This window comes from Trachemys scripta, chromosome 1, assembly GCF_013100865.1.
Source record: "Trachemys scripta elegans isolate TJP31775 chromosome 1, CAS_Tse_1.0, whole genome shotgun sequence".
Classification (NCBI taxonomy): Eukaryota; Metazoa; Chordata; order Testudines; family Emydidae; genus Trachemys; species Trachemys scripta.
The window spans coordinates 131,906,999-131,920,307 of NC_048298.1; the positions used below are offsets into that span (position 1 = coordinate 131,906,999).

Here is a 13,309-nt window from a genome sequence, read left to right on the forward strand (position 1 = left end):
TCTATGTGAACTGTAAACATTTTGTTGCAGAGGCTGTTTTTCCTAACTATGTGTACATCAGCTAACACAATGGGGCCCCACTCTCAATTGTGGCTTCTAAATGTGATATAAGTAATAAAAACAAAACCAACAGATTTAATACCTAAGGGGCGATCCCCCTATGGGAACACTCTTTAAACTCTTTTTTGCTATTTAGTCAGATAAAAACAAACCATAAATGTACATCATACAACTCTAATCTGACATACTGTGAAATTATGTCAGAATACATTTATTAAGCCGTATCAACCCAATACGGATCATATTATCCATTTGTATGTGGGAGTCAGGAAAGAAAAGGCTTCCTGAAAAAGGAATAACTTTGTCTCGGTGTAATGGCAGAGACACCATTTTTTAAAACCCAGTCTATGGTATATAATGATTTGGGAATAAACAGCCGTAAAAATAAGCACTAATCTCATTATATAAAACACCAGATAGCTGGCTGAATTTAGCCAGGCACAATTCCCACTGGAGAAATCCCCACTGTAGTAGTAGCTGAATATGATAGGAATGAATTTGATGCACACACTTAGCGCTTGTCTTCATGTACAGCGCTACAGCAGTGCAGCTCTGCCGCTACAGTGCTTTAGTGAAGACACTCCTATGCTGATGAGAGAACTTCTCCCATTGGTGTAGTTAATCCATCTCCCCGAGAGGCTGTAACTATGTCAGTTGGAGAAGCCCTCGCATTGACATGGCACTGTCTACGCAGGGGATTAGGTAGGTATAACCAAGTTGCTCCTGGGTGTGGATTTTTCAAGCCCCAGAGCGACATAGTTATACTGATATAGGTCTGTAGTGCAGACCTGGCCTTAGCTGGCCTCTCTTGTACTACCAAGACCTTGACTTCTTCGCTGTTCTCAGAATTCATGTAGCAAAAGACTTAAAGGATACCACCTTCACAAAACTGATATCACAACTGGTATTTCTTCATACCTAATTTCTACTGATGAGGGCAATAAAATGGGGGCAGGCACGAACCATGACACAATGTTTGCGGTGTTTGCCCCCTTTTCCAAAACAGAAAATGATTATGCACCCCAGGAAGGTTAAAGCGCTTCCACAAATTCAGACTTCTGGAAGGATCAAGAAATATTACTTAAAAACAAACAAACAAAAAATCTAGTCAGCAGGGTTTGCTGTCACTGGAACATCTGTGACCAACTGGATCTGCCTTTTCAAGATCTATATTAAACCTTTTAGGGCCCAGTCCAACGCCTGTTGACTTCAATGTGATGTTGGATTGCGCCCACAGCGCGCTTCTACTTTGAAAAGTCTCTATGTAAAAATGGCACCTTCTTGCCCCACATATCTGCTCCCTGCATGTATTCAGAGACATTCCAGCTGCTGACTTGAATAACTCAAATAAGTTTTTATTGCTCTTTACTTGTCTTAGCACTGCAGGGCAGCGAACTGAATCGGTGGGAGAGTTAGCTGGATTCTATTCTGGTTTGTGCATCAACAAAATTGTAAATGAAGTCCCAGTTGCAAAGCTAAATTCTGTCCTCAGATACTCCTTTGAACAAAATGATCAGATTGCACAAGCATAACTGAGTGCAGAATTTGGATCACAGAATTTTTATTACCAATGACAATGATGATGTACAAACCAGAAAGAACCCAGATTCACTCACATATACCATGCTGACTCTGCAGGGCTAACAGAATAACCATCTTTTAACCTGTAAATGGAGCAAATTTGATCTCAAATCACTGAAAGACAATTAACATGGAAACTCACAATACCATTTTTTTACAGAGTCACTTTTCAGAGCAGAATCAGATTTGAAATAAAAACCTCAACTGATATTTTCACTTATGCCCCTCCCAACCCTGGGGGAATGCCAAACGCACCTCAGCAAAACCTCTCAAGACAGTATGGAGAGACCCTCAGGAGGCCAACCCCTACCACACAGAACAACTGCAAGGAAGTTGGAGTAGGGAAACAGAATGGGTTTGTGGGTGGGATGGGGACAGCATGTGCAGCCTCCTGACACTCTTCCAGGACAGCCTGGTAAGGGAATGGCCACTGGTGAAGCCCCTTCCCATTATTCAGGAGCTCCTCCACCGGACTGGGGAGGTGGTGATGGCTTTGGGAGTGGATGGGCTGAGTGTATTTCTCAGATTCTCTATAACTCCCTCTCCTCCAGTGCACATACTATACACATACAGAGAGAGGGAAGCTGATGGAGAGGAGCATTCCAGCCTCCTATGGTTTCAATCTCTGAGGAAGCCTCTGAAGTTTCACCAGAGATGATTTTTGGATGAAGCTCTTGTCGCTGTGGGGTCTCTCCCTCGGGTGGGCTTTCAGGTGCTCCACCAGGTCTGACTGCTCGCTGAAGATCTTGTCGCAGTCGGTACATTTGTAGGCCCCCTCCCCAGTGTGGTTTCTCTGGTGCGCAGAGAGGTGTGAGACGTGCATGAGGCTCTTCTCGCTGTGGGGCCAAGGGGGGGGCCTCTCCCCCGGGTGGGTTCTCAGGTGCTTGGCCAGGTTTGACTGCTCGCTGAAGCTCTTGCCACAGTGCGGACAGATGTACGGCCTCTCGCCGGTGTGGGTTCTGCAGTGGGTGTTGAGATTGGAGAGCTGGCTGAAGCGTTTCCCGCAGTGGGGACAGGGATAGGGTCTCTCGCCCGTGTGGGTCCGGTGGTGCTTCCTCAGACTCGACTGGTCGCCGAAGCTCTTCCCACAGTCGGCGCAGATGTAGGGCTTCTCCCCCGAATGGGTCCTCAGGTGGGTGGTGACGTTGGAGAGCTGGCTGAAGCGCTTCTCACAGCCAGGACATTTGTAAGGTCTCTCCCCTGTGTGGGTCCGCTGGTGCGTAGTGAGGTGGGATCTATGGATGAAGCTCTTCTCGCAGTGGGGGCAAGGGTAGGGTCTCTCCCCCGTGTGGGTTCTCTGGTGCTTGGCGAAAGTCGATTGGTCGCTGAAGCTCTTCTGGCAGTCAGGGCACACATAGGGCCTCTCCCCAGTGTGGGTCCTCAAGTGGGTGGTGAGATTAGACTGGTCACCAAAGCTCTTCTCGCACTGGGGGCAGGTGAAGGGCCTCTCCCCTGTGTGAGTCCTCAGGTGGGTGGTGAGACTGCTCAGGTTACTGAAGCGCCTCTCACACTCAGGGCAGCTGTAGGGCCTCTCCCCTGTGTGGGTTCTCTGGTGTCTAGTGAGGTTCGAGAGGTGGCTGAAGTGTTTCCCACACTCAGGGCAGGAGAAGGGCCTTTCCCCCGTGTGGGTTCTCTGGTGCACAGTGAGATGGGAAAGCCGACTGAAGCTTCTCTCACACTCAGCACAGGGGAAGGGTTTCTCGGCTCCATGGACTCTCGCATGTGCCGAGAGCTCCTGCTTTTGCCTGAAGCTTTTCCCACAGGCCCTACATTTATACATTTTCTTTCCCATGTGAATGCTGCTCTTATGGCTATTCAGGTTTCTCTGCCCCTCAAAGCTTTCCTCACACACAGGATATGTGCATGGTCCCTCACTTGTCTCTGACCTCTCTGGCACAGGGGGCTTGCGCAGGTCCCTGAAAGTTCTTTCACGTCTCCTTGCGGTACCTCCCTCATCCCTGGCTGTGTTTCCCTTCTGCTTTTGTGACTTGTGCTGCCCTTTGCAGGTAGGTTCCTGGTCAGGTCTCTGGGAAAATCTCTCTTTTGATTTCCCCAATAACATTCCCAGCAGCTTCAGGTTCTCACAACCTTCTTTGTGATGCTTCTCAGTTCTGCTCAGGATCCCACCACCTGCAGGGAGGAGGAGAAAATCCAGATGTGACCTCCTGTGCTGCTAGTAGAGGGAAACCACTAACCATTCCCAGCAGTACAATGTGACTGAGGAAGTTCCTCTAACCCTCCCCAGGATATTACCCCAGAAGGCACTTACTTCGGCCGGCACATTATGCAAGTGGCTGCATGTCCCAGGGCTGCTGGTGGTGCTAGAACAGGTGAAACTGCTTTAAGGGAGAATGAAATATTTCATCATAAACATTGGTGAGAGGAGAAAAAGGAAAATGCCCATTTTTTCAAGTGTCCACTAACTTTGGGTGCCCAACTTGAGACTTCTGGGGCCTGATTTTCCAGAAGCTAATTGGAGCCGTGGGGACTCAACACTTCTGAGCATCAAGCCTCATCTGCTTGGGTTTTCAATCCCCATTGCAGTGTTTGGGAATAGCAGAGTTTTGTTGTGAAAGAAAAACTAAAATTAACTCTCAGGATCACTCTCGCAGAGAGAGCGTAGATGTTAGGATATAGATATTCAGGCCTGTCTGTAAAGGCCTATACTTTAAGAATGTAGCTGTATTCTTATCACTTAGCTAGTTATAGAGGTATAAAAGAAAGAATCAAAATCACTGCCAGTGTAAGGGCCTTCTCGTATTGTGACAGTCTGAGGCTCTGTTCTTAGGCTAAGCAAGGCCTTTGGCTAAGCAGCAAAGGCAGCCATAAGCTGAGAAGTGAACGGTCACATCCTCACATGCCAAACTAGTCACACTGAGATAAGGCAATCTGGGGCTGTTAGAAAGGTGATCTGATCTATCACCTCCAGAGAAAGGGAAAAGCCTAGAACATGTAAAAGGAAATTTAGTTTGATAGTGTTCTGTCTGGTAAGAACTTACTTATCAATAGACACAGCTGGAAAACCCTTATGTCTGTATAGATGTAGTTGTAAAACCCTTATGTCTGTATAGATGTAGTTGTGAAATCCTCACTTCTGTATTGTTTTGTATGTTTATTTGCATGGTCTCTGTCTGGTTCTGTGATTGTTTCTGTCTGCTCTATAATTAATTTTGCTGGGTGTAAACTAATTAAGGTGGTGGAATATAATTGGTTAAATAACCATGTTACAGTATGTTAGGATTGGTTAGTTAAATTTCAGTAAAATGATTGGTTAAGGTATAGCTAAGCAGAACTCAAGTTTTACTATATAGTCTGCAGTCAATCAGGAAGTGGGGGTGGGGGGAATGGGAACAGGGACTGGGGGTGGGGGAACTGGAATCATGTTTTGCTAAGGGGGGGGGAAAATGGGGACAGGGAATGGAAACAGGGAGACAAGCAAGGCTCTGTGGTGTCAGAGCTGGGAAGGGGGACACTGAGGAAGGAAACTGGAATCATGCTTGCTGGAAGTTCACCCCAATAAACATTGAATTGTTTGCGCCTTTGGACTTCAGGTATTGTTGCTCTCTGTTCATGCGAGAAGGACCAGGGAAGTGAGAGGGTGAAGGAATAAGCCCCCTAACAGTAGAACCTTATTCTCTACATGCTCCTGGGGAAGTCTAGACCCATCAGAAAAGGCTTTGCTTTCCAGACTGGGATCCCAGTTGTCTCAAGGGGAACTTCACTGAGAAAGGAGAGTTCAGTCTCATTTCAACTCCAAAATCTTCATTGATTGTTTAAAAATCTTTGATGGTCTCTCAGTCTCACAGCTTGGTGTCATATGGGATCTCGGGAATACTACTGGCGATGGGGAACTTGAGGATATTGAGGTAAAGGTTTCATATTAGCAATAATTGAACATGGTCTTTAACAGAGCACTCTTTAAAGTGTGACTTCACCTAAGGAAGAATTCAATGTGTACAGTGAGTATGAAGCAGTGTGATCATTAGTACTCACTGATTAGTGTTTATCCTGAACAGGGAAGAGTCTCTCAGGATCACGCAATAAGAAGGCAGCCTGGCTTCTCAGCAATGGGAAAGAAACAGTGTTGAAGGCCTAAACATTATAATGCATCATATGACTATTTAAACTGCATTGACTAAGTTAGCAAAGCTATTGGAACTTACTACTACATGGTTCATGTCACACTTTTCCAGTTATGCTGCCATCCCTGATGGAAGTCTTTTGTTCAAAGAGGGATATGTCGCATGACAATACATGATGTGATACTGGTGGGAGTAGCTACGTGATCTTAGATTCCACTTCTGCGTTAGTGGGAACTGACTGCAAGGGAAAGCTGTCTCTCTTCAAACTAGTTGTGCCTGACTGTTTCTTCCAGCAACAATCTTTAGGGGAGTTTCCCTCCATGCAGCATGCTCTTAGGGAAGAACTGTGTTGCCTCATATCCTACATGGATCTCTCCACCTAGCGAGCACAACCATGGGACCCTCCCAATGTGATGTTATCTGAATAGTTCAGTGTTTCAGCACGAAAACTGGATGAAAGGAGAAAATCCCTGCCCCAAAACAAATGTTAGGGGCTGGGAAAGATGAATATTAAGGCTCCATTCCCCAAATGAAATAATCATGGACTCAGAAAGATTGAGCCAAATTCTTTGCTGGCATAATGCTAATGAAATCAACGGAGTTACACCTTTGACTCACAACAGGTAAGGAGGACTGTGATTTAAGAGAGAGATGTAGAGGCTTGTCAGGCATTGGCCAAGACACAGTGAATCCTATAAAGGAAATCCAGATCCGCAGCTTAGAAAGGGTCTCCATCTTGTCACTTCACTTGAGGAAGCTTGGATTATTACTATTCACCTGGGGAGGGGCTTTCAGGAATAGCTCCATCCACTGAGTCCTGAAGATCCACAACCCACAGCTCTGACTCTTTTTCTTCTATTGGAGATATTTGTAGGCCCCCTCCCTGAAAAGTTTTGGTTTGGGACTTTTTATAGTCTGTTTGTGGGAAATGAGATCGGGAGATATGTTCTGTTTTTGGTCCCAGAGAGCTTGTTACAAAAGTATGTAAATAGTTTTACACCAGTACCCTCTGCCGGAGCAGATGTGTACTTTTAATAAATCCAAACGTGCTAATGGAGGCCCTGAGGGCAGGGAAAGGAAGGATGATCCAGTAGAAGGGCACAAGCCTAGGATCTGGGATCCTGTGTAACCTTGTGCAAGTCACTTAGCCTCTCTGTGCCTCGGTTCCTCCTTTGTACAATGGGGATAATAGCCCTGCCTTGCCCTCATGGAATGTTAGGAGCCTACATACAGCAAAGATTGTGAGGAGCTCAGATACTACACTATTGGAGGAGCATATAAATGCTAAAGAGAGACAGAAAATCCAGGTAATTCAGAGTTTACACAGCTCGGAATAAAAGAAAGAAAACTTACATTTACCCAGTGAAGCCAACCTTGTATATTCTTCTCCCTCAGGCATTGATACAGCTCCTTCTGCCATTCCTCTAAAATATCCCTCTCCTCATAGAAGAAACAGACAAGACATCACCATACTTCAGCAGGATCTGAAATCATAAGGATTATAAACTCAGCATCTTTTGCTTCAGTCTCATGTTGACACTTGAAGCCCAAAGTCTCAGCTGGAGAAATGGTCTCTGTGGGAGTAATTCACAGTGATACCTGCTGTGCTGTCCTTGGGTTATATATTAGGGGATTTCTCTATCCCCTGGATATTTCATCTGTGATGTGGGTAACTTCAGAGTCCTATAGGACTATGCCCGTTGGTTCCCATGTAGATCTCCGGCAGTGAAATCTGAAGGGCCCTAGATATGCCAGATGAATGAAAGGAAACAGGCTCTTTTTCCCCCCTTTCACTTTCTGATTCTCCATTAGCTTCCATCTTCCTCTGGGTGCAATTCATGGTGGTGTTTTTTTATCTGTAGAGATCTAGCTACCTTAATGGCTGTCTCTCTCTGTCCATGCCCCGCTACAACAGCTCAGATCATCTGGAGTACTTCTGCTCTCACTTTGCTTTTGTTACACTTGCATTCCTGGAGATAGGAAACAGCATGTCTTAGGATGAAGAGTCACAGCTACAGAAATGCTCCTCTTCAGTGTCACACCACAGCTTGACTTTACTGACCTTCAGAGCACAGTGCAAGATACATCTTCTTGGCCAAATGTTTCCTCAACTATGGGCCATTAGCAGGTGGGTGATTGGATGTTTTTCTAAAAGATATGCTCAAACAGGAATTAGTTCAGGGAAGTTCTATGGCCTGTGTTATACAGGTCAAACTAGATGATGACAATGGTCCCAGCTGGCCTTAAAATCTATGAGTCATTAATAGTTGGCTGGGTCCATACAAGGAAGAGGGCTGTTTATGCTGCATACTGTGGACGGACTGATGTACAGACCAAAATTCAACAGTATAATCATGCATGCATGCACCACAACTATGCATACCAACAGAGCATTGCCCGTTGAAATACTGTTTTGCATGCACAGTTATTAGCTGAATGAAGCTCTCAGTTTTATATATGGTTGTGGGCTTCTGTCGTTTTGAAAATCAGGCCCTTACACATCAGAATGCATTTAATCTATGCAATGAACTCAGATGCTATGTTACTGTGCACATAACAAAAATCAGTAAATGAATGACATCGTATTTCTGCATCAGTATTATTGGCTGAGCAAAGCAAGATCAAAATGGAGGGGGGGGGGGTGCACACACAGAGCCCCTGGCATAGTGCAGAGGTAGAGAATGGGACACGATGGTATGCAGGGAAGTGGACATGGGGAGGAACACAGAGACCTTGGCATACGCCAGAGGAGTGAGTGGGGGGCACATAGAATCATAGAACTGGAAGGGACCGCGACAGGTCATTGAGTCCAGTCCCCTGCACTCAAGGGAGGACAAAGTATTATCTAGACCATCCTTGACAGGTGTTTGTCTAACCTGCTCTTAAAAATCTCCAATGATGGAGATTCCACCACCTCCCTAGGCAATTTATTCCAGTATTTAACCACTCTGACAGTTAGGAAGTTTTTCCTAATGTTCAACCTAAACCGCCTTTGCTGCAGTTTAAGCCCATTGCTTCTTGTCCTATAGAGTCTGTGGCAGAGGGGAATGGTGGGGGGCAGCATGGTGAGAAGGGAAGAAAGGGGAATAACCAGACCCCAGGCATGAGGGAAGGGGTAAAGAGGTTGCAGCGAGTGCCTGAGATAGAGGGGGACAGGAGGGTGGCACACAGGGAGCTTGTGGGGGAAACTGGAGGGATGAAAGAGTCCCTGGTGTGTGCAATGAGCTCGGCCTACACAAGCTACAAAGTCTGCAACCCTCCAGCTACCATTACTGACACTTTCCCACCCTTGTCTCCCATGAGTCAGGCATCCCCCTGGCCTGGGAAGCTGCTGGGGACTAGCATTTCCTGTCAGTTCAGCATGAGGAATTCTGCTCAGCTCTGTCCTGCCCCTGCAGATGAAAGAGCAGAGATGTGGAGGAGAGGAAAAAAGGCAGAGAACAGGGCAGATGGAGACCCCAGAAAGAGCAGGAGACGCTGTAAGAGAAGGCCTGGACGCTGGGAGCCACACACCAGTTCTGCCACTGGCGAGTCACCCACTGGGCCACAGCCACTGCCGATGAGTGACCACACAGTGTCTCGGGGCACAGCCCCACTGCCGCCTCCTGCTTGCTGGGTGACATTTGCCCTCCGTCCTTCCCAGAGCGCAGATTCCCCGGGGCTGCAGCAGCAGATACCCCCCGAGCTGGCGGGGTTGCACGGCCCGCCCCACGCCGCCGCCCGGGGTCAGGCACACACATACCTGCGCTTGGAGAGGGGCCCCGTGAGCTGCAGGCCCGCAAGTGCCATCTGTGAGCTGGCTGCCCCGCCAGCTCAGGGACCCAGCTGGGGGAGCTAGGCAGAGCGACGACTCCTCCGGGGGAGGAGACGCTCCTGGCCTGCAACTGCACACACGGGGCAGCCCCCGCCTCCACCGGCCTCCGGCCCCTGCCCGGTGGCTGAAAGGGGCCCCCGCAGGGCTGCAGCTGCGGGCTAGTTCGCTGTCCCTTTTCCCTTCCCTTGCCACCCCCACTTCAGGCTGCGATTCCTTTGTGTCCCGGGGGCGGTGACTGCTACCCCCGGGGGCTGTGTGCTGGCCCCAGCCCCGCTATCTGCCCTCGCGGGAGGCTCTTCCCGCCCCTGCACTCACCGCTCCGGCGGGCAGCAGGCGAGCTCGGCATGGCCCGGCCGGGCTGCGTTCGGGGCACGGGCGGTACAGCCGCTGCGGACGCCAGTTTTCTGCGGGACCCACCGGCCGGGCACAGGAAGCTTTGGAAGCAGAGCTCCCGGTCGGGCCCCTCTAGGAGCTGGAGGAGCTCCGTCGTGTTAACCCTTCGCTCCCCAGGCTTTGGGAACCTTCCTGTTTCGTTCATCTCTCCTCCCCGCCTCCTCCTAAACTGGCAGCGCCTGCATCCTGTCTTGTCCCACTCTGCACAACGCAGTGAATTCCCACCCTGGCTGTGTTACAATGGAGGACAAAGGGATTATCAGAGGGGCTCTAGAAATTGCCTTGAACTCTCTAGAAACAGGTGCCCAGAGCCCAGATGACATTGATGATGATTATTCGTTTGAGAGACCCCCAAGGGGGCATGGCAAACCTGAAAAGTCTAAAGGTCTGTTTACCAGTGTGCTAGCTTTTTGCTGCTTTTATGTCTAAATCTTAGGCTTCTTCATGGCCAGTTATAGGCAGGAATACTCATCTGTGATCTGTTCTGCTGACTAATATTGTTATTATTCATTTATATTATGGTACAGCCCAAAGGCCTCAGTCAGGATTAGAGCTGCAGTTGTGCTGGGTGATGAAGACGGTGCCTATTGCAGGGAGTTTACAGTCCAAAAGTGACAAGGAACATGAATAATAATAATGTGCATTTATTTAGTCCATTCCATCCTAGAGCTGTGATGTTTGTCAGGGTGATTTTAGTGACAGGGCTTGTCTACACTTAATCATGACATTGTCTCCGCTGTAGTTGTGCTGCTGTAGTGCTTCAGTGTAGACACTACCTGTGCCAACATGAGAGGTTCTCCTATGGGCACAGATAATGCATCTCCCAGAAAGACAGTAGCTAGGTTGATGGAAGAATTCTTCCATTGATCTAGTGCTGTCTACACAGGGACTTAGTTTAGCTTCAGTGTCCCCTTCAGCAATGTAGTTATGCCGACCCAATTTTCTAGTGCCACACACTGTTGTATTTGCAGAATGGAATCTTTTTCAATTAAACCAAAATGTTTATGCTTCTACCCCTTGCAGAGAAAATATTCAAAATGTGAATTGTTGTGGTGGTGCCTTTGGGCTGGTCTACAATGAAAACTTACATTGGCATAAGAATATGAGAACAGCTCTACTGGGTCAGACCAAAGGTCCGTCTAGCTCAGGATCCTGTCTTCTGAGAGTGCTTCAGAGGGAATGAACAGATCAGGTAATCATCAAACGATAAGTGATAAAGTGATAAGTGAAAAATCCACACCCCTGAGATGTAGCTATGCCCACCTAGACATGAGGGTAGACAGCATTAGGTGGATGGAAGAATTTTTCAGTTGATATCGCCTCAGATAGGGTGAATTAACTACAGCGATGGGAGAACCTCTCCCCACTGAAGTGCTACAGTGAAGCAGCTGCAGCAGTGCCATTGTAGCATTTTAAGTATAGACATCAGGTTGCAGAGAGACAAGCTAAATAATAGCTCTAAGAGACTGATGAACTGCTCTATTCATGCAAAGAGGAAATTAACTAGGGAGCTTAATGATAATTTAAATGTTAACAATTACATCTGTTCTTGCTGATTATTTTAGCAGAAACATCCAGCTAATGTGCTTATCCAGTGTGGTTGGCTATCGCAAAAGTAAGAGATGGAATAGACCTACTGTATTCAGACTGTGGTGTGGGGGGAGGGATAGCTCAGTGATTTGAGCATTGGCCTGCTAGGTTGTGAGTTCAATCCTTGAGGGGGCCACTTGGGGATCTGGGGCAAAATCAGTAGTTGGTCCTGCTGGTGAAGGCAGGGGGCTGGACTCGATGACCTTTCAAGGTCCCTTCCAGTTCTAGGAGATGGGATATTTCTAATTTGCAGCTTGCTCCCTTTTTCCATAGCTCCTTGGAGAGGAGTCAACAAGAACTTAGGATAGGAAGAGAGTAGAAAACCAACGTAGTGTGCTAGACACGCTAAGCAGATCTGTTTCTAAGCATTGCAGAGAGTCAGGATGGAGGGCAGTGGAGAAGGAACAAGTCTGTTAGGACCGCCTGAGCAGGCTTTGCAAACAAGGAGTGCAGCTTACTGTTCTTGGTTCTGAAATGACTGGGAAGCCAGTGGCGGTATTTGGGCATGGTTCTGGTGGAAGGGCTGTATTTGTCAAGATCGAGTTTAGTTCCTCAAGAGCTCAGGGAGGCTGTTTGGAGAAGAGACCACATAATAAAATCATTATCGTCTAGGCAGCTCCAGTGTAATAAAGGAAACGGGAAGGGAAGGAGTTCCCTGAGAAGCCCTGTGGGTGATGCACACCAAGAGTGCAGAGACCTGAGAATGTTTTGGAGAAGATCATTGTCTGAACTAAGTCCGGGAAATTGGAGGTTAAAACCACAGAGCTTCTTAACCCACCATGCCCTAGAGTGGATCAGCACACTCAGAGGGAGGAGGACTTAATAAAGATGGGACTTTCCTGTTCCCGGCCAAATATCGCTCCCAGCGCCATGTGTCCGAAACGACAGAATCTGCATCTCCAGTGAAAACAACACCCCTCTACTGACATGCTAAGGGCATGAATCCCCGGGGAGCAGCTGGGAGCGGTAAGTCGGGGCAGAGGCGTCTGTACTGAGAGGACAGGGCAGGATCACAGCAGAGAAATAGCTTCCGGGGAGGGGGGAAGAAAACAGCGCAGAAACCAGGAATTACTGCTCGTGGGAGCACAGTGGGGTTGAAGCGTGAACTGTGTGGCTGGAAAGGGATCAGATAGCAAGCATCAGGGTACAAAACCAGTGTCTGGGGGTCGGTGCATCTGCAGTCCAGCAGAAGGTCCCCGCTGCACCAGCCTGTTAGGGGCAGCACATTAAAAGCTGAGCTGCCACCCCCTAGGATCCTCCTAGGTTTAATTTAAGAGGGGGCATGGAGTAAAGTCACTCGAGAGCCAACAGGGAGGTTCATTGGGATTTCCCTCGGGAATATTATTATTGCTACTTTGTCCCAAAAGCTTAGCCAATATTTGGGGCTTTGAAGGGTTGTTTCTGTTAGGAGGAGAAATAGAGTATATGAATCAGCTATAGTCTCTGGTGCACTCCTGTTTAGTTACAAAGAACATACGCAAAGTCCTGTTTCCCTGCACATAGTAGCAGCCAATGTCCTTGGTCACTTTTCAAGCTTGCTTTTCCAGCGAGTCCTGTGCCCCAAGGAGCTCTGTCTCTCTGCTCCTTCTCAGAGCCACTCTCACAATGGATATTGGCTTTGGCACACATACAGCTTGTCAAATCCAATCCTCTAAGAACATAAGAATGGCCCTCCTGAGTCAGACCTAGGGTCCATCTAGCCGAGTATCCTGTCTTCTGACAGTGGCCAGTGCCAGGTGCCCCAGAGGGAATGAACAGAACAGGTAATCATCAAGTGATCCATCCCCTG

General features: G+C 47.9%; 2 protein-coding genes across 5 annotated transcripts in view; one reads left to right on the top strand and one right to left on the bottom strand.

Moving 5' to 3' along the window:
* Positions 1-255: 255 nt before the first annotated feature.
* Positions 256-10,075, bottom strand: LOC117872641 (oocyte zinc finger protein XlCOF6-like). The gene is made up of 2 exons (XM_034761348.1): positions 9,853-10,075; positions 256-3,771 (listed from the first exon to the last, which is right to left on the bottom strand). The coding sequence occupies exons 1-2, from the start codon at positions 10,073-10,075 to the stop codon at positions 2,252-2,254; spliced, it is 1,743 nt and encodes a 580-aa protein (XP_034617239.1). The 3' UTR covers positions 256-2,251.
* A 1,640-nt stretch (positions 10,076-11,715) lies between these two features.
* LOC117884742 (zinc finger protein 239-like) overlaps positions 11,716-13,309 on the top strand; it is an 11,161-nt gene continuing 9,567 nt past the window's right edge. For 2 of the 4 annotated variants that reach the window (XM_034785456.1, XM_034785467.1), the window contains exon 1: positions 11,717-12,486. In XM_034785456.1, coding sequence (XP_034641347.1) covers positions 12,459-12,486 — 28 coding nt within the window. In that variant the 5' untranslated portion in view covers positions 11,717-12,458. Of the gene's footprint in view, positions 12,487-13,309 lie in introns of all 4 variants that reach the window. The other 2 variants (XM_034785447.1, XM_034785436.1) reach the window with 2 other exon arrangements.